Source organism: Balaenoptera borealis, assembly GCF_965194805.1.
Source record: "Balaenoptera borealis genome assembly, chromosome: 15".
NCBI classification, from domain to species: domain Eukaryota; kingdom Metazoa; phylum Chordata; class Mammalia; order Artiodactyla; family Balaenopteridae; genus Balaenoptera; species Balaenoptera borealis.
The window spans coordinates 53263112-53284952 of NC_138871.1; the positions used below are offsets into that span (position 1 = coordinate 53263112).

General features: G+C 35.6%; 2 protein-coding genes across 7 annotated transcripts in view; one reads left to right on the forward strand and one right to left on the reverse strand.

Moving 5' to 3' along the window:
• Window positions 1-17794, forward strand: part of PIGF (phosphatidylinositol glycan anchor biosynthesis class F) — a 39704-nt gene extending 21910 nt beyond the window's left edge. The window contains exons 5-7 of one of the 6 annotated variants that reach the window (XR_014235125.1): window positions 1711-1819; window positions 14716-14818; window positions 17484-17606. Coding sequence is in view for 5 of the 6 variants with exons in the window: in XM_082358309.1 (XP_082214435.1) it covers window positions 1711-1819; window positions 3117-3287 (280 nt within the window). In the remaining variant the exon portion in view is untranslated. Of the gene's footprint in view, window positions 1-1710; window positions 1891-3116; window positions 3301-14710; window positions 14819-17483 lie in introns of all 6 variants that reach the window. The other 5 variants (XM_082358309.1, XM_082358310.1, XM_082358312.1 and 2 more) reach the window with 5 other exon arrangements.
• The window catches only part of RHOQ (ras homolog family member Q), a 37338-nt gene continuing 30413 nt past the window's right edge, over window positions 14917-21841 (reverse strand). Inside the window, exons 4-5 of the mRNA XM_082358344.1 lie at window positions 21553-21648; window positions 14917-18161 (exon numbers count right to left, since the gene is read on the reverse strand). Coding sequence (XP_082214470.1) covers window positions 18006-18161; window positions 21553-21648 — 252 coding nt within the window. The 3' untranslated portion in view covers window positions 14917-18005. The remainder of the gene's footprint in view (window positions 18162-21552; window positions 21649-21841) is intronic.

A 21841-nucleotide genomic window follows, 5' to 3' on the forward strand; every position in this document is an offset into this window, starting at 1 on the left:
TCAATAAAGTTGTTATTTAAAAAATCCTAACTCTAACCTGCTTTTCCAGTTTTGTTTCCCATTCTTCCACTTGGCCTCAACCAATTTTACTTACGTTCTCTTTACCTGCTGTGCAGTTCTTTCTCCAGTTCTTCAAGACCAAATACTCCCCATTCTTCCAAATTCAGCTAAACTTCCTCCTCTTTCATAAAATGGAAAAAGTAAACTCTTCTTAGCAGAAAGTAAACTCTGCTCTCAACCTCTACCAGACTTTATATCTCTAGGCACATCACTTTACATATTGCAACACAAGGAAGTTGTGTGTTAAGTGAAAGGTAGTCAACATTTGTCAACCACATAAAGTCAAAAATTACCTTAGAAAATGCTTTAAATTGCCTGAACAGTACAATTCTCTCTTTACATTCAACTCACCAGTTTTTTCTCTCCAAGATTGGAACAGATCTATGTTCTGTTGAACGCTAGTTGAAGAAATTGACGTGCATTTTTAAGTGTATCACAAAATAAAAAAGAACAATAAAGCCCAGCAAATAACACAAATTTGGATGTATGGTGATTGCCTCCAATCTTCTTCCAGCCCCAGTTTTCAATAGAAACAGGCTAAAGCTCCTAACTTGTGTAGTGGGGGAGGGGTGGTAATGAGATGGACAGGTGATGGGACATTGGTTTATGCACTGACTTGTCATTCAGGATTACTTTAATTCAGTGTACATTTTGTGTGTAGTAATTGGCCTATTTCTAATGAAAGCAGTCATCTAACAAAACAAGTGTTTTCCCCTTTTTGCACACTAGCTGGAAGAAACTGCTTTTCATAAACTTCATAATAACTAAACACTGCTTTTGAAACAGTTGAATATTTGGACTCCAGTTACTGTATGGTGGTGGGGTTTTACTCGACTGTAAGTAGACTCTTATTCCACATGGTTAAGTGATCACACTATGAGGGGCAGGCTGAAACCAAGACTTATTAAGAGACTGACAGATGTCTTTCTGCCTTTACACTCTAAGATGTCTTTTATGTCTACCTTTACACTCTAAGATGTGCACTTAATAAATTAGAATGATAGGCAGAATCACTGGATCTTTTGTAATATTTTGTTCTCATTCTCTATTCCTTCCCCACCAAGTAGAGTTGATTTGCTTTAATGAAATGTGCCGTAAGGGACTAGTTGAATAAATGATGCTTCCTTTGGACAATGGAATACTAGTAAAACTGTTAACAAGGGAAATCACACAGCAAAACTGGGTTTATAACATGGTGCATTTGAGTTTTGTTTTGAAGGATATATACATATATGTGTGTATATATGCAGATGTGCATATATCATTCGAAACAAAATTGTGTGTTTATTTGTGTATGTATAAAATATTTCTGGAAGGATATGTAATAAGCTGGTGATAGCAGTTATTTCCGGGAAAAGGAATCAGAGTTGATGATAAGGGTGAGAGGAGGACTTAGCTTTCATTGCAGACACTGTTTTGTATTGTTTGATTTTCACTATGTGCATATATTACCTTTCCAGCTGAAAAACACTTGTATCTTCTTACCAATTAATTGTTAATGATTCATGGCAAATATTTATGTCAATTTGAGATGCTTATTTTAAATGAACAGAACATATATATATGTATAGTGTTAATTTATGCTGTTTGTTTGATTCCCCAGCAGCTAAGATATATACCACCAATAATTTATATATTTGTGTTTTATAGGGTTACATCCATTTGGGAGAATAGTCTCCAGATCACTACGGTTTCTAGTTTTGTAGGAACATGGCTTGGAGCCTTTCCTATTCCACTCGATTGGGGAAGACCATGGCAGGTTGGTTTCAACTCTTTAAAGCAACAAAGTAGATGTTTGTACAGTGATGGTAAAACTGATGAAGCTAACGAGTATGTATATTTAAATTGTTTTATCGTTCAGTTAAGTAGGGATGCCAGTTCCCTCTGTCACTGTAATCTGGGTGATTTATTGGGGCCTGTCTCAGTGCCACAGGCATCCTGATCAGCCTGTTTCTATCTTCTAACACTATTTTTTTCTACATGTATAGGTGAATAAACAAGCTTAGTTTGAGAATATGTATAGGAGTTTAATAGCCTAGAAGTTGCAGGAATTCCCTATTTTTAACATTGATATACGTTGCCTTTGTAGTCTTAGATTCATATTTTCTTAGCTTGATTGATAGCCAAATTGAATGTTGATTTTGAGATTTTTTTTCTTGAAGCATATAGCAAAGTTGGTTTTGAAATAGGGGTTTGTGATATTAGAGGAAGCTCATGAACATCAGGTTTTTTGTTTTCTATGACAATAGGATATAGCTAATAAGCTAGGGGAAACACTATAAGTGTTCTTTTTATCCCCATTTTACAGATGAGGAAACTGATACCTAGAGGACATGTAATATTCCAAGGTCACTGAGCTAGTGATGGATACATCTTTGTTGTAATTTTTAATGGCTTCATAGTAAACCTTTATATAGTTATTCCAAAATTTACTTAACAAATTCACTATTGATCATTTCGTACTATTTTTACTATTATAAACAGTGCTATGATAAACATCTTTGAATCTATATCTTAATGGATTTTTCCAATTATTAAGATGATTTCTCCCAAGTCAATTATGGTATTAAAAAATAAATATACTTTCTTTTTCCAACATGAAGAGAATTTTTCTCTGATCACAAAGGCAGTATACATTTATTTAGAAAATTTAAGCAATACTAATAATTATAAAAAGTAAGTAAAAATTATCAAATATCCAGCCACCCAGAGACAACTCCCATTTGTGTTTCGGTGGTAATCTTTGCAGCTCTCTCTTCATGTGTGTAACTATTCATAATACACATATTATTTTTAATCTTTTTTTTCCCTTCAACAGCATATTATAGAGCTCATTCCATGTCAGTGAAAATTTGCATATATGTATTATAATACTCCATTATTTGGGTAAAATCATATACGAATTTCTTATGAATGGACATTTAGATTATTTATAGTTTTCACTATTACTAATTTATTATGAATTACTGTGATTATCATAAAACATACATCTTTGCAGATTTGTCCAGGTTTTTAAAAATAATTAATTAATTAATTTATTTATTTGGTTGCACCAGGTCCTAGTTCCGGCTCTCCAGCTCCTTAGTTGTGGCATGCAAACTCTTAGTTGTGGCATGCATGTGGGACCTAGTTCCCTGACCAGGGATCGAACCCAGGCCCCACTGCATTGGGAGTGCGGAGTCTTATCTGCTGCGCCACCAGGGAAGTCCCTCCAGTTTTCTCTTTAGTGTAAATTCCTAGGTAATAAGTGGCTGGGTTAAATCTCTGATATGTATGTCACTTTCCAAAGGCCCTTGAGAGATCTGAATTATATGTCCTGCACTTAACTGCCCACTTTTTAAGTCCATTCTTTGTGCTTTCTATTAGATGTTGTGTCTCCTAGACAAATGCATTGTTCTTTTACATTCAGTAAATCTGGTAGGTTTGCCCTTCTGTATGATGGGTCTTTACCTACTATATGTTATAGAAATCCCTGGAGGTTTGGGGTGTGTGGTGTCACTGATACCCTTCCCAAGGTTATAATATTAATAAAGGTTTCCTTTATATTTTCTTGGCCATCTCAGTGATCACTGGGAAATGGGGATTCATTTGTACTCAAGTTACAATCTTATGGAACTTAATTTCATTCAATAGTGTCAGTGATTCCTAAATTGGAAGACAATCAAAATCATTGAAAAGTATACACAGGAAATTGTATTTTAATTCCTTACTTTCAGATGTATGCAATTAAGTCTAAATACAGAGTATCGATATATAAAGCACCATTGGCCATCAGCTTATGAGTTGGTAAGGTAATATGTAATTAACATGTTAGTTTGCCTATAGATGGAATATTTTGGAATGTAAAAGTTTGATATGTTACACTTGTATAAATCTTCTCTTTATAAGACTATGCAGAAATAGATGTTGAATTATGGAGAGTAGATGCGCCTTTGTAAAATCTGGGTTTAGGTTTCCATAGAAAATATATTTTTTGATTATTTACAACTCAGTTATCTATTTTTGATTGTTTAGGCTTTTAGCTACTGACTGTCATTTTTCTACCTCAGTTCTTGTTTACAATAATAGGTGAGCCAGATCCAAATTAATGGATCAGACTTTTAAAATTAATATAAAATTTCTATTTGAATTATTGACTTTAAAAAAGATTTTCTAACTAGCTAATTTAATATGTAGCAAATGTTGGTCTTCATTAAGAATGTTTCATTCGGGGCTTCCCTGGTGGCGCAGTGGTTGAGAATCTGCCTGCCAATGCAGGGGACACGGGTTCGAGCCCTGGTCTGGGAAGATCCCACATGCCGCTTAGCAAATAGGCCCGTGAGCCACAATTACTGAGCCTGTGCGTCTGGAGCCCGTGCTCCGCAACAAGAGAGGCCGCGATAGTGAGAGGCCCGTGCACCGCGATGAAGAGTGGCCCCCACTTGCCGCAATTAGAGAAAGCCCTCACACAGAAACGAAGACCCAACACAGTCATAAATAAATAAATAAAATTAAAAATTAAAAAAAATTTAAAAAATAAAAAAAAAAAAGAATGTTTCATTCGACTGGAATATTAATGGTTGTTTAATAATCTTTACTGTTGAGTTGTTTTTAAAGTATTCCAAGTTAATGACCCACTTATTCACTATCATCTTTTAAAAATTATGATAGATACTGTTGGTGAAATAATAGAATTGATGTATAATTAATCATCTTTTATTCATATAATAATCACCTGCCCCTCTCCCTTTTAGCAATGATTTACTGATAAACTAGAGAAATGATGAGGTGTCTTTTTTGTTCACTTTTTATTTTCAGTGAACAAGTTTTTTATTCTGTTTTGGTTTTTTTCTTCATAAACCTCACAACAGAATAAGTACTCAGTGTGGCTCATGGTGCTGACAGAATCTTCCAGAGAAACAATAAACCAAATAAAAGATCATGGCGTCACCTCAGAATGGAGATTTTTCTAGAGTGAAATTTCACGAGAAGATAACTACTATATATACTTCATTATCTAAACTGTAATATTATAGTATTAGGAAGAGAGGTTAGTTCTCTATTCCTTATAGCCCAATAAAGATTTGATATGTTTGTGGTAAAGCAAGCTTTTCTGGATTGGGATCTGGTTTTACTGATGTTTCAGTCAGAGAAACAAGGGTATCTGGTTAAGCAATTATACTTTCTTTAAAAACACATACACACCATCCACCTCACAAAAACTTTTGCATGTTTAGTTCCATTTTTTTCTACTTTGAATTCAAATCTGACTTTGTATAAAATTTCCAGAGGCCAAGCATAAGATTATAATGATGTGAGTTCTGTACTGAGCAATTTCAAGAATATTTATATGTTTTAAATTGTTTCATCATTAAATGACTAGAAAGGCCCATTGAAAATATATAACCTCAATGAAAAATGTTATTCACTTACTAATAGGAATTTTAAATAATTTTAAGTAATGACAAATGACGAAAGAGACCAGGCATCTTTATAGTTGGAGGAAGCCTTCCCTTTCTAGGAGGCAGCAAGAGAAATTGGTGAAAGAGAATGTGGTCGGTGGCTGCCCACTATGTTGTTGGTCATCTTTATTGTTTTCTTTAAAAATAATTGAAAGTCATCTTGCTTTTCTTCCTTGCCTTAATTATTACATTATAAACATTTGAATTGTCGATAACCCAGACAGACAGCCTTCTTCAGCCCTAGAGAAAGCTTATAGCTATAGTTACTGACAAAATGAATATTTTGACCATGGAAGATCTTTGTACATTATAATTTGATGCATTATCTGCTGTAAAAAGAGCTAATCAGTAAATATTTGTTGAGTTCTTACCGTGTACAATATACATATTCTGTGTAAGTTATAACAGATACTTAAATATTACCAGGACTGGAATTTAATTGTTTGGTAATGATAATTTAGATTCATATTGTGATTTAGATTCAGATTTAATATGCTCTAAATATTTTGCAGAATAGATGGTTATGAGCTTTTCATCTGGAAAATGTCTTAATTATCAAAAGTCGGCTAGTATTTCATGTTATTAAAAAAATTAATGGGAGGTTAGGAATTGTTGTTGGTTATTCTGAGCAAAGGAAATTTACCATGAAGTTTTTAAACCCACATGTTTTATTAATAGGTAGACAGATAACAGGATGATTAAGAGCTCTGGCATCAGATTACTGAGTTCAAATCCTGGCTCTGCTACTTGCTAGTGAGGATTAAATAATATAATCCTTCTAAAGTACTAAGTTCAGAACCTGACACATAGTTACTGCTTTATTAATGTTATAGGCATTTATGACCTCTAAAAGGAGTAGGTTAATGACTATTTTTTTTAGCATTACCAAAAAACCCTGCAAATTCCATTATTTGAGTTCTCCAAGTGTTAGAGCATGTTAACTGTCTCAGTTTATTGTATTCATTCTGCCCGATAATCCTTAAATTGGTAGGGTGGATTGTTAAATCATCTTTTTGTTTCCCTGGTATTTAGGTATTTAGGGTATTTGGATTTCATGTAATTTTCAATTCTGTCTGACATTTCGGATGGCAATAGAAAGAAAACGTCATATCTGTCTGTGTATGTACCAGGCATGGGCTTGGCACTGTCACACAGGCAACTTAATCCTGGTAACCCTAGTGCAAGGTAGGGTTCAGTCCCACTTCTACACATAAGAAAGCAAAGTGTGAGGAGAGGGGTACACATCTTTTTCAACATTTCTTGGCTGATTAGAGGAAGACTCAGGATCCAGCGCCCCAGGACACCATGATTCTCTTTATCCCTGGAGACTCTGAAACATAGCTTTTCTTTTTAAAAAATGGCCATAGCTTAGATGTTTTGGGGGAAAGGTTGAGTAGTTATTATATTGCGTTTCTTTCCTCACGTGAGAATTTCATTTAAGTGCCATGACCACTCTGGTAGTGTTTGTATCTTAAACCATAAAATTTAATGTATTTGTAGGAGAGTATTTGAAGCTAATATGTGAAGCTTTTGTACCTAGAAAACCAACAAATACCTTTAAACTCTGGACTTCCATGCTACTGTCTCCAAAATGGAATTGACCCAGAGAATCAAATCTCTTCTGAGCATACTTATTTCTTATAAAGTTAAAAAGCAAAATGGATTGAGATTGTCTTTAAAACAATTTTAAGTTGTTTAAAAATATTTGTACTTATTCCTGTCAGATACCGGATAAATGAGGCATTGTTATATTTAAAAACTCTTTTTTGTTTTCTCTGGTTTTATCAGGTTAAAAAATTAATATCTGTGAAACATATATGTTCATTTTTTAAAGTCACAGATGCCACAGATAATACTTTCATAAATTGAAGCTGGAGATCATAAGGATAATTAAATGAATCATTGCAGATAATGACAGAGTGAGGGATAAAGCTAAGATTATGGATTTAATTATTGAAGGGTGCATATTTTTAGGTTAATTGGTGTTTCTGTTACTAAATGTGTTATACAGTATTTTAGACAGACCAAAATAAAATATTAATTTATATGAAATATGAGTTACATATTTCGAGCATGGAAAAAAAAACTATAATACTTAACTGATAGAAAATGGTTTTGGATTTAAAAGGTGGGTTCACTGTAGGGCAATGAGGTTGAAAATGATCTGCTAGCAGGACTTTCATGTGAGGGAGAAGAGTGCTGGCTAAGGTAACTCATTTGCATGGTCCTGCCAAGGACCATTTATCGTCACTTTGACAAGAAGTTCCAGCCTGGAGACTGTGGACCTCTCTACAAATAGCTCTTCCTAAATCTGTGTTCTTAGTCACAGGAGAGTGGTATGGTATACATGGCACAGGGAAGAGTTACAACTAGAGAAATGTATCCAGATGAGTAGATTCATCTGTACATGTATTCCTACATCAGACAATAGCATTTGCTTTAAGGACATCTGGAAAAACACATCACTTAAAACCAAATTCAGAGGAAAATATAAATAATCATTTAAAACCAGTAGAATTTTGAAAGTAGGTTTTTAAAAATGAATTCTATCAGTCATGCAAATGTAAATTTGTGGTAAGCATGATAAACAAAACATATTAAAAAGTAGTTTGTGTGAAATTTAGAACTGCCTGGGTTTTATCTCCCTTTTTTATCTGAAAGAGCCAGTAATCCTAATGGTTGTGAGTTGTTCTAAGTGTTTCTAGGTTTTTTGATCTTCAGATAGGTCAGTTTTCCCATGATATCTATCATAGTACATACCTCTCCAAAAACTATATTGCAACATATTTTTTAAAGTTTGTGTTATTAAAATTTATCTTAAAAATTAAATAATCTTAGTTTGCCCCTTAACTGCTTGGTTTATAGTAGGGGCTCTCAATAAATAGTTTTGAATAAACAGAGCCATTCAAATGGAGACTCTTAAAAATGATAGAAATGCCTACCAGTGGTTGGTTTAAAATCAGTTTCTGTACTTATACTTCTTAAAAGTTATGAAAAATGACAGCTAGGAGCAAGAATCACCCATCTATTTCAGTGGTAAGGCTACATATGGTTAATACAATGCCATATGCTATATAGCTCTTGAGAGTTTTCTCTTGTAAGCTTTATGCTCCCCAGACATTTCATGTGAAGAAAAGCAAGTACTAAAGATGCTTATATTACAAGGGCAAGGGAATAGTTCCTATAGCACAATATAACATTGCTCATAAACTATCAATATTTTATTTGTTCTAAACTGCAGGCTCTAATTATTACCTATTAGAATACCTAAGAAGTACTTCCATTACTGATCATATAAGTTTAATTCTTTTCAAGTTAAAATATATAATATACAGAATGATACTGATGCATGGTACTTTACAGCTTTCATGACAGATTTTTAAGTATTACTTCATTTAATACAAGAGCCCCATGTTTTAAGTACAAGAGGTATTATTATCCCTGTTTTGCAGTTGGGAAACTGAGGCTCAGGTGTTAAGTGACCTGGCAAAGGTCATATGGCCAGTAAGTGGCTGACCTGGCCCTGCATCTCAGATCATTCTCACTCCACTGTCCCATGCCATTTCCTAGAAAAGCAAAGTAAAGCTCCCAAGTAAAATATAAAGTATTTTTAAAAGTAGCCTAATGTTTTTATATAATTAGCTTTTTAAACTTTTTGTTGAATATTTTGAACTAATTTCAAAAAAAGTCACCATTATCCAATCCCAGATACCTGATGAAACCTGCAGCAGCTTATAAACTGCCATAGTCAGTGATACACCAAACTAGCTGTTTTATGGAGTAAAAAGGTAATCTATTTGCACTTGATATATTGTGCATATTATAATTAAAATGTATTTAAACTGTTTACTCTCAATTCACACAAATGCCATCTACATCATTGAAATTGATCCTTAAAATTCTGAAACCAAAATGTGAAAGGTCATTGTATTTCTTTGGCCAACTAGAACAGTTAATAAAAATACTTATTAGGGTAGAGTGATGAGAAGAGTACAGGGATTCTTTTTTTTTTTAATTGTAGTATAGTTGATTCACAATGTTGTGTTAGTTTCTGGTGTACAGCAAAGTGATTCAGTTATATATATGTATCATATTCTTTTGCATTATGGTTTATTACAGGATATTGAATATAGTTCCAAGTGTAGGGATTCTTAACTAAGAGTCCATATATGGGCTTCAGGTCTGTGAACCCTTGAAATTATATGGATGTGTGTATATCCACATCCAACTACCATCTAACGGAATTCATGCTTCCTTCTCGTCAAACATGATCCATATATATGTAGATGTAATTTTTAAAAAATACTTTTAAAGTACTTAAAATTTGGGCAGGATTTTTAAAATAGCTTTAGAGATGGTATATTTGAGGAATGATGGTATTCTAGATTGTAATGACAACTTATTTCATATGTGCCTATTAAAAATATGAACTAAAAGATTATTATCAATTATAACTCACATTAATTGGTCACTTGTACTATGTGCCAGATACTGTTATAGGTATGGTTATAAGTATCACACAGCACATTGTCTCATTTGATCATTACAATAACCCTATGAGGTGAGTTTTACAGTGATCCTTATTTTGTAGATGAGAAACCAAGGCACAGAAAGGTTAGGTGACGTGCCCAGGGTCACATTTTGGTAAACTTTTTTTTTTTTTTAACATCTTTATTGGAGTATAATTGCTTTACAATGGTGTGTTAGTTTCTGCTGTATAACAAAGTGAATCAGCTATATGTATACATATATCCCCATATCCCTTCCCTCTTGCGTCTCCTTCCCACCTTCCCTATCTCACCTCTCTAGGTGGTCACAAAGCACCGAGCTGATCTCCCTGTGTGATGCAGCTGCTTCCCACTAGCTATTTTACATTTGGTAGTGTATATATGTCAATGCTCTCACTTCGTCTCAGCTTTTACCCTTCCCCCTCTGTGTCCTCAAGTCCATTCTCTACGTCTGTGTCTTTATTCCTGTCCTGACCCTAGGTTCATCAGAACCATTTTTTTTTTTTAGATTCCATATATATGTGTTAGCATACGGTATTTGTTTTTCTCTTTCTGACTTACTTCATTCTGTATGACAGACTCTAGGTCCATCTACCTCACTACAAATAACTCAATTTCGTTTTTTATGGCTGAGTAATACTCCATTGTATAAATGTGCCACATCTTCTTTATCCATTCATCTATTGATAGACACTTAGGTTGCTTCCATGTCCTGGCTATTGTAAATAGTGCTGCAATGAACATTGTGGTACATGGCTCTTTTTGGGTTGTTGTTTTTTTTTAAAATAATTCTAACCATATATTGCTTAAACAGGAAAAATTTTTTAAAAAGAATAACACCAAAAATATATCTGTTAAAAGAGTGTCATTGTCTCATACAGTCCCACCCTCTTCTTGAAATTGTAACACAACCTCTAGATTTCACAAAAAGAGAAATCCAAAATGTGGTATCTTCATAAAGAAATGGCACACAGATCTATATGTTTAACCCAGTGGCTTCAATAATTTCTTTGTCTGGGTCAGTATTGGTTTCTGCAGAATTGGAATGCTGTCTGGGATAATGACTGTGGGTCATCTCTCCACTTATACGTTCAATCATATGACACACTTGCTTTTCGAATAACTAGCAAAGAAGAAATTAACAATGAAATCCAGTATTTGCTGGATCTGAGGGGATGACTCTTTTTGAATTATGGTTTTCTTAGGGTATATGCCCAATAGTGGGATTGCTGGGTCATATGGTAGTTCTATTTTCAGTTTTTTACGGAACCTCCATACTGTTCTCCATAGTGGCTGTATCAATTTACATTCCCACCAATACTGCAAGAGGGTTCCCTTTCCTCCACACCCTCTCCAGCATTTATTGTTTGTAGATTTTTTGATGATGGCCATTCTGACCATTGTGAGGTGATACATCATTGTAGTTTTGATTTGCATTTCTCTAATGATTAGTGATGTTGAGCATCCTTTCATATGTTTGTTTGCAATCTGTGTATCTTCTTTGGAGAAATGTCTGTTTAGGTCTTCTGCGCATTTTTGGATTGGGTAGTTTTTTTTTTAATATTGAGCTGCATGAGCTGCATGTATATTTTGGAGATTAATCCTTTGTCCGTTGATTCGTTTGCAAATATTTTCTCCCATTCTGAGGGTTGTCTTTTCATCTTGTTTATGGTTTCCTTTGCTGTGCAAAAGCTTTTAAGTTTCATTAGGTCCCATTTGTTTATTTTTGTCTTTATTTCCATTTCTCTAGGAGGTGGGTCAAAAAGGATCTTGCCGTGATTTATGTCAGAGTGTTCTGCCTATGTTTCCCTCTAAGAGTTTGATAGTGTCTGGCCTTACATTTAGGTCTTTAATCCATTTTGAGTTTATTCTTGTATATGGTGTTAGGGAGTGTTCTAATTTCATTCTTTTACATGTAGCTGTCCAGTTTTCCCAGCACCACTTCATTGAAGAGGCTGTCTTCTCTGCACTGTATATGCTTGCCTCCTTTATCAAAGATAAGGTGACCATATGTGTGTGGGTTTATCTCTGGGCTTTCTATCCTGTTCCATTGATCTAAACTTTTTTTTTTAATTGAAGTAAAGTTGATTTACAATGTTGTGTTAGTTTCAGGTGTTCAGCAAAGTGATGCAGAATATATATATATATATATTCTTTTAGATTCTTTTCCATTATAGGTTATTATAAGATACTAAATATAGTTCCCTGTGCTATACAGTAGATCCCTGTTGTCTGTTTTATATATGGTAGTGTGTATATGTTAATCCCAAACTCCTAATTTATCCCTTTCCCCCTTTCCCCTTTGGTAACCATAAGTTTGTTTTCTATGTCTGTGAGACCATTTCTGTTTTGTAAATAAGTTCCTTTGCATCATGTCGTATCCTAGATTCCATCCAGATTAATTTCCCAGGGTCAGATATTTAACAAGGGGCAGACCTGAGACTCAAATCCAGTCTAATACAAAAATCAGTGTTCTGGGGTTCCCTGGTGGCGCAGTGGTTGAGAAATCTGCCTGCCAGTGCAAGGGACACGGGTTCGAGCCCTGGTCTGGGAAGATCCCACATGCCGCAGAGCAACTGGGCCCGTGAGCCACAATTACTGAGCCTGCGCGTCTGGAGCCTGTGCTCCGTGACAAGAGAGGCCGTGACAGTGAGAGGCCCGTGCACCGCGATGAAGAGTGGCCCCCGCTTGCCACAACTAGAGAAAGCCCTCGCACAGAAACGAAGACCCAACACAGCCAAAAATAAATAAATAAATAAATAAATAAATAAATTTAAAATAATACAGACATACACTTAAAAAAAAATCAGTGTTCTTTTTTTTTTTTAATTTAATTTATTTTTGGCTGCATTGGGTCTTCGTTGCCGCTCCAGGGCTTTCTCTAGTTGAGGTGAGCGGGGCCTACTCTTCGTTGTGGTGCGCAGGCTTCTCATTGCAGTGGCTTCTCTTGTTGCAGAGCACAGGCTCTAGGGCGTGTGGGCTTCAGTAGTTGTGGCACACAGGCTCAGTAGTTGTGGCTCATGGGCTCTAGAGCACAGGCTCAGTAGTTGTGGCACATGGGCTTAGCTGCTCTGCGGCATGTGGGATCTTCCCAGACCAGGGCTCGAACCCGTGTCTCCTGCATTGGCAGGTGGATTCTTAACCACTGCACCACCAGGGAAGTCCCAAAAATCAGTGTTCTAATCACTATTCTTTACTACTTACAACATGCTTTGAAATATATCAAACTCTTTATATTGGTACATTTTCCTTTCTTAAAAAGTAAGCAGAGTTTTTATAGTGATGCCTGATCAGAAGAAAGCAGTGTGGTCTTCAGGTAGAAGTAAGCTTATATAATTTTGAAATGTCTTTCAACCAGCAATAATATTGATTTTTTAACAGAAAAATAGTTATATCTATATCATTTAAGAAGTTTTTTAAAGCTTATTAGGGTGAAATTGTTTTATTTCTAAGAGAAAAATAACTTATTGGTAGTACCATGTACCAAGATCCTATATATCAGGGCTTTGTTAATGCTGATTATTTTAAGAGAACACTGACCTTTTTTTAAGTGCTGAAACATATAAGGAATCATTTGATTTAGAGAAAGGATAATAGTAATACTCTAAGCAAGATACTTTCTTCACATGATGCAGCTACTCAGTTTTTTAAAGTTTTTCTTTTTGACAGTAACTGTAATAATTTTACCCAGTTGCATTATCTTTTGTTGCATTATCTTTTGTCCATATTATCTTTTATTATGCAAGAGGAAGTTTTTCTTTTATTTAGTGATTTAAAAAATTTTAAATTTATAAAAAACTGGATAAAAAGAAGATGGTTGTTTGGTGGTAATCACTTGTGACTTCCTTTACATGAATGTCTTTGAGTTTTCTATTTTCCGTAAACAAAACAAGATAATTATATAGAGCCATCTCAGATTATCATAATTTGGAGAAATGTTTATAGCAACGCAGTTGAATTGTCTCTTCAATAGATGATACCATGTGTGTTTTTTTAATTCTATTTGTGGCATGAGGAACGTTAAATAGAAACATCTCCGTATGTGAGACAATAGTTTTAAATGGAAAACTTCAAGATCTATTTATGAAAATATGTGATTAAGCTAGGATTGTTTGACAAGTCAAAATGAATTGTTGCCATAGGATAGTTTTAATTTTTTTAAAGCAATATTAAGGTTAGCAGGAAATTGCTTGAGGAAAGGTTGTTCGTTGGCAACCTTCCCCAACTCCCTTCAACAGCTCCTTTTGCCATTCCCTATTAAGGAAAGTTGCCCTTATATAAAGAAATTCTCTTTTAGAAAATGACTATGTTACAGTTAAGGACTACTTATTTCAGAAAAAATCAAGCAGGAAACCCTTCTCCATCACTAGCAAACAGTCTCCAAAGCCAGTCCAACATTTTAATTTGCTGATGGCATGGATTCCTTGACATGTTGAATAGCAGGTGTTCCAAGCCTTAACCCCTCTTAAGGCAAAACTTTCTAACTAATATTTACTTCATTTTTGGCATTCCACTGGAGGTGAAGTATAGCAGCTGTTTAAAGAATGTGTGTGTAAATGTGTATATATGTGTTTGGAAACAAAGAGCCACACTGAAATTACAAAGTGATTAAAATAGAATTTAGAAACCCAAATTGGAACTTGGCTGGATTCATGAGGGATTACGATTCTCCCTACACTTTGACAATGTCCTTTACCAAAGTGCAGATGCTCACAGTTGGCCGATGATGCGGAGATCCACCACATGAGAAACAGAGGAAAGAATATTATCCCAAGTGTTTACATAGAGTGTTAAATAAAAACTACTAAGGTAAGAAGGTCAGTGCTTTACATAGATAGTAAACTATGCATATTATTTTATTTGTAACCCCATGTGTTAAGATGGGACACTATTAAAGCAACAATCACTTAAAAAGCAACAACCAACAAACCAGTATTTAATTTGGTACTTAAAATTAATAATTAAAACCAAATGGAAGCAATGCCTAAAGTAACTAAGATAATTCACAATAAAAACCATTAGTGCAGGCTCTACTTATTGGAAATATGATAATTCAACATAGGCTAACCTAAAATGTACCTTTAGAGATAGATAGAATAAGGATATAAGCAAAATATTAAATAAGATTTCAGGAAGCCCCTAAAATTATTTTTAAGAACTTCAGAACTGATTACCTATATGCAAAAAAATATTAACTATAAGTTTAAGTTCATTCATACATGACCTTATTTGAAGCAGTGTATTTTCATTCACTAGCAAAATTCATGTCAGTAAGATATTTTTGAAGTATTTTATTGTCCAGATATTTCACTACTTTGAACTAGTTGTTCCAGTGATTAGCCTGAATTTCAATGGAAACCTAAGTCTTAAATGAAGACATGCTTCTGAAAATAAGGCAACTTTTCTACAATCTGTTTATGTACAGAAAAAAAAATCTTTGGTTTTAGTTAAACTAGCAGGAAGGATTTTGCAAAAAAGAAATACTAAAGAACCAAACAACGAAAAGGCTCTTAATAAGCAATGGGAAACTCCAAACCCCATCAAGGTCAATAGAGTACCTAAGGCACCTCAGGTTCAGATGATACAATCATCTTTGCTTAGAGTTCTAATAATCTATATACAGGATTTTTACCATCTTAAGAACATGAAGCCGAAAAGGTAATGTCCAACAATGATTATTTTAAGAAAGAAGAAAATCTTAAGAGTTGATAAATGGGAGAGATTAGAGATCATCTCCTCTACCTCCCAGATGAGGAAAATGAGGCCCAGTCAAGAAACAGAGGTGACACCAGAGTTTGTGTTTCCAGACTCCTGGTCCATTTCTCTTAGGGCAGGACAAATTCTAGATTTTAACTTTATTGGCTAGGAAACCAAGTGTGAAGAGTTTCAGAGATGTGAATTTGAGGAAGAAAAAAAAAAAATTCCCATCAAATCCCCAAAGGCAAGTTGGAAATAAATGTATAATACTTTACTGTCTTAATTCCTTTATACCATGTGTTGGACAACTTAGCTAATATACTAATTGAGTTATACAGTTCTTTTCAATTCTATCTAAAAATAGCAGACCAAAATTAAATGAGAAAGTTACATCAGATTCCACTTGAGCATACATAAGGCCATGGTACTTAATGCGAACCACCACTTCTTGGGAGAAAGAAGACATCCACTGTCCAATTCAGGAGAGAAAGCTCCTGACCAGTTATCCAGTAGACTCTCTGCACGTCAATGGGGAAGATGATGCTTATTATTTTTTAAAAAATCTCTACAAAGCTCACATACAAGACAGTACATCCTAGATTTGTGACTGCTATGAGCATTTAAGGCTGTCATTTTCAAGTATCAAAGTTTAGTGTTCCATTACCCAATCTGTGCAATAGACATAGCTATAAGCTCAAGTCATGGAAATTAACAGAAGCTCACCAAAGACATAAAGAAATCATAATTTAGGCAACAGCATTTTTAAATGTAGGAAAGGCTGGGAAAAATTTTATGGATTAGATTATGCTTCTCTGAACTGCATTAGTTTGTTCACACTGAAACTTTGTCTAACACTATTGTCTGTTGCATGGCATTTGGAATAAGGTAGATCAACAGCAGACCAAACAAGAAAGCTTAATTAGGTAACAGAACTAGTCATTAAGATGGTTCACCTCTACCACAGTTATACGGCCTGTTTCCCTAGAGAAAGATTAGAAATGGCTCCAGTATACCAAATAAGATTCATAGATAAACATGAGAAAATTTTTTTAAAGCAGGACCTTTCAAAATCTAGGGACTACCATGCACTGCTCGAGGATGAAATAAGTCAACGTTATTTACTTCTGGCTTGATGTAATACTGTGAAACGTAATATGGCTGGAGAAAATGGGTATTTGGAAGCCAGTACGTCATTTAACTTATACTCTAGGTGTGTACATAAGCTGTAGTTCTGTAACTTCTACTGCGGTTCCAATATCTATATCTGAAAGGTGAAATCAGTTTTATTATGAAAGCAGTTGCTTTGTTATAAATTCCATGTAACATGCTTGAATTGAAGGTCTTTTCTCTTTAACACAATTTAAAGTTTCTTGTGGTTTGGTCAGCATACACCCTTTTCGTTTCATTTGATATACAAGCCAATGTGGAAATTAGAAAAACAAAATTACCAACTAGTTCAGAGAGCTAAATTGAGTCCAGGATTATGGCAAAGTCTGACCCAAAGTTTTAATTTGTAATTTCAGCATGTTTCTCATGCAGTTTGGGGAGCATCAAACTAAATCTACAATCGCCAGAAACCTTTGTTACAGTTGAATGCACGTTAACTAAAATGTGTACATTTTTAGTGTTCATGATAAATGCAGATATGACCTTATTACACTTTTGGCATTCTTTAAGAAAGCACATTAAGCTTTAATATAGAAATATTTAGGTTACACTTGTGCTCAAGTAATAATAAAACATTTGTTCTTTTTGATCTCATACATTCTCTCCTCAGGAATGGCCCATCTCCTGCACGCTTGGAGCAACCTTTGGCTACGTGGCTGGCCTTGTTACTTCACCACTCTGGATATACTGGAATAGAAAGAAACTTACATACAAGAACAATTAATTGGAGCAAAGGGAGAAGATATTTCTTTGTGCAGATTCCATAAAGACTGTGCAGACATGTATATGGTCTAAGCCAGGCAGTTCCACTTAACAGCACTGTTTTTTATGTAGTTACAACATGATGTGATTGTAGCTTTTTAAACTATGAAACCCCTGAGAGATTGTACCTTCTAGTTGAAATAAAGTATTTATAATAGATTGTGGCTTCAGATGCTGTTTGTTGCTTCTTGGACCTTTAAGAAACATTCTTAATCAACTTTATAGAATTCTGAGGACAGGGTTTGTTTTTTTTTTTTTCCTTTCAAGTTTTAAATTGCTTCATTATTTATAAGAGGTCTGGGTATAGCTTTAGCATTTCATATGCTTTCTGAGAGAAATGGACAGTTTACTTGGCCACTGAAGACGTTTCTCACGTAATTAAACAACAGTTTATACATCTTGATCCTATTCTTTTTTTTACTGTGTGTTTCTTTGGAGTTAAAATGGCTATGATAGCCTCATCAAAAACAGTCTTCAATCCCTTCTGGGTTAAAGCTGAACATTCCACATAGCAGCACGCACCTATCTGGGAGGGAGAAAAAAAAAATCACAAATATATACAGTCTTTTTTACAACAACTGATACCACACAAACACACCATTACAAGGAAAATCATAAAATGCAAAAAGAATGAAATCATTCATATTTATGATACCCAGAGACAGCTAACTGTTAAAATACTAGTGTATATTCTTCCAGACTTTCTCTATGGAAAATTCTTTCATTCATCACATATTTACTGGGTACCTACTATATGCCAGGCTCTGTTTTTAGGTGCTGGGGATCATGTCAATGAACTGAGCAGAACAGCAAAGTCTCCGCTGTGTGATGCTTACGTTTGCTTAAGTTCTACTGGGGGAGGAACACACAAAGGAATATAGAGCAGATGGTGGCACATGCTACAGGTTAAAAAAAAAAAAGCAGAGTGAGGGAGGGAAAGGGTGCAGAGGACAGTGGTGGTGGTCAGAGAAAGCTGCTCACCAAGGTAAAGTTTGAGCACTGAGGGATACCTAGGGGAAGAGTTTCCAGGAGGACAGAGCCACAGATGTAACGACCCTGATGCAGGAGCATGCACGAGCATTCAGGGGGTGGGAAAGAAGCCAGAGTGGCAGGAGAGGGTGAGCAGGGGTAATGGCAAGAGAGGCAGTCAGTGAGGCAGCCTCGAGGTAGCGACCTCGAGTAAGGACTTTGGCTTCTACTGTGAGAGGGGACCCATCCATCCATCCATCCATTTGTTCGTTCATTGAAAACTTACAGAGCACTCTCATTTGCCAAATGTGAGAATATAGCAAGGAACAAAATTAAGTCCCTAAGCTATTCTCATGAAGCTTATATTTTAGAGGGAGAAGACCATGGACTAATAAAGAGGTAGAATATGTGGTCTGGAGAAAAATGGGGAAGGAGATAGGGAGTGGGGAGAGGTCAGGCAAGGCCTCACTGAGAGAGTGATATCTGAGTGAAAGAATGAACAATGTCTACATCAGGAAGACTATCCCAGGCAGAGGGGGCGGTGAAAGGACAAAGGCTCTGAGGCAGAAGATTGGGGAAACCGCACAGAGGCCGAGTGCCTGGAGCACAGTGAGTGAGGCAGAGAGGGAGCGGGGCCTGTACGCCAGGGTGAGGACTTGGGCCTTTATTTATTCGAAAGATAATAAAGCCACTGGAAGATTCTGAACAGAGCAGGGAGCTGATGGAGCTTCTATTTTTAGTCTCACTCTGGCTGCTGTGTTGAGAAAAGGTTAACAGACACAGCCAGAAGCAGAAAGGTGAGTGAGAAGCTGTTCCAGTAATCCAGGCCAGAGAGGGAGGGGGCCTGAGCCAGGCTGCCAGAGGAGGGGACGGTGAGGAGCGTTTGGATTCTGGGTATATTCTGAACGTAGAAAAATATATTTTGCTGGAGGGTTCACTGTACGGTATGAGAGAAAGAGCAAGGTCAAGTGTGACTTCAAGGTTTTTGACCCGAGTAACTGAGAAGACTAAGCCTAGAGGATAAAATTGGGAGTTCTGTTTTGGACATGTTAGTTTTGAGATGCTTACCACCCGGATGGACTTGTTGCATGACCAGTTGGATAACCAAGTCTAGAGTTTAGGGAAGAGGTCCAGGCTGCAGATAGATATTTGGGAATCTCAGTAGCAGACTGTTCAAACCACAAGACGGATAGAAGCTTAGCAGGCTTAAAGACTGAGTGTGGATATAGAAGGAGAGACATCCCAGAAGCTGAGTGCTGATCCCTGGACCCTCAACATTCAGAGATGGGGAGATGAGGAGATGGAGGAGAGGCCAACGAGCGGGAAGAAAGCCCAAGAGAGGGCGTTCAAGGAAGCCAAGTGAATGTGTTTCAAGAAGGGACCAACTGTGCCAAATGCTGCTGACAGGTCTAGAAATGGTGTTTTGCAACCACTTTTTTTCCCCTTAAACTACATAATAAACATGAACATCTCAGTAAGTAAATTAGTATAAATTTTTAATAGATGCAGGGTTGTTTTTTTTTTTTTTTGCTATTATAAACAAAGTAGCAACTTTATGGCTATCTCTTTAAGCACATCCCGAATAATATTCTTAGGATAAACTCCTCCCTGTGAAATTGCTTGATCAAAAGTGTACATGACTTTAAGCCTTTTGCATGTTGTTGAGGCTGCTTTTACTCAAAGACCAACAGAACAACCGAGTACCCATTTCCTTACACCCTTGGAACAGTGGGTATTCTAATTAATGTCTCTTTTTTTGTGTGCCAATTTTATAGATGGAACTTACATTTGACTACTAAGGAATATGAACATATTTTGTATCTTCAATGGCAATCTGCATTTTTTGGAGAATCCCCCACTGATGTTCTGAGTCCCTTTTCCTACTGGGGTATGCACATGTCTTTTTCTGATTAATCCATATGCAAGGGGTTCATGTCCACTAAGGATATTAACCCATTTTTCTGCCATAAATGTCAAGTTTGTTATACGACTTTTAATTTTATTTCTGGTATTTGATGTCATTAAATTTTTATGTAGTTAAATCATCAATGTTTTCATTTATGACTTTTACCTTTATGAAATTTAGAAATTCCTTCTCTCCTAAGATGACAGAATTTAATATGTGAAATTCCTTGTTAGTAGCTTGTTAGTAAAGCTATTTATCTTTTGCTTTAGGAAAAACTGTTCTCCAAAAAGTTTTCTTGCTTTCTTCTGCCTCCTGATAGTATTTTTAAAAACACCTTATTATATTCCATTTCCACATAAGTCCTGTTAAAGTCATAACATCTAAAAAATAGAATCCAATCATGTTAGGGGCAAATGGAGAAAAAAGTAAGCCTCGCTTTGGGGAGAGGAAGAATATAAGTTAAAAGGTATTTTGTGCATCACAGTTATATTTTTTAAATGGTAATATTTTCCACCTTTCATAAAAATTCTCTTGTGGAAGAGAATTCAACAACACATTTCTTCTCCAACCTAGCCATAATTTTTTGTTTTTAACTGCACACTTAAATTGTCCTCCTATTCCACTCCATTGCCTACTCCATGAGCCTTCACTGAAGACAGGGCCTGATTCAGCAGCCCCTATTTGTGACGCCTCTTTCTACACATGACTTACTAGGAAAATATTGTTGGCAGTGTAGCACAGGTGTAAAGGCCGGAGTGAGGCCTTTACTGAAGCCCAGCTCTGCCATTTACTACCTGCGGGACCTTACAAGTTACCTGACAAGTTACCTGACAAGGCTATGCCTCTGTTTTCTCCCCCATAAAACAGAGGCACTAGTAGACCAACCTCACCTCACTGTGTCGAGGCAAGGATTAAATGATCTAATGCATGTAAAACACTCAGCACAGGGCCTGGCATACAGTAAAGCACAGTAAATATTAGCTTCTATTATTACCTTAGCTTCATTTACATTTATTTTTAAATTCTGTAAAGGTTGCATTACCTCTTTTGCTAGTTTCTGTCCTTGTTCCACACATATAGGTTTTTCCTTCATATCATTCAGTCTTGCTAAAGTTTTGGGGTCATCTCGGAGATCAATCTAGTTAAGAAAGGTTAATAATGTCCCATAACATTATCAGTCTTTAAAGATAAAGCATGTAGTCCCATTTAACCCCACGTATCAAAAAAAGATTACAAAAGAACCTAATCTTTAAAACCAACTAATATAGTAATTGCTTTCTTTGACACTACTTTTTCCAAAAATGTGACAGAATTTATTATAACTAACAACT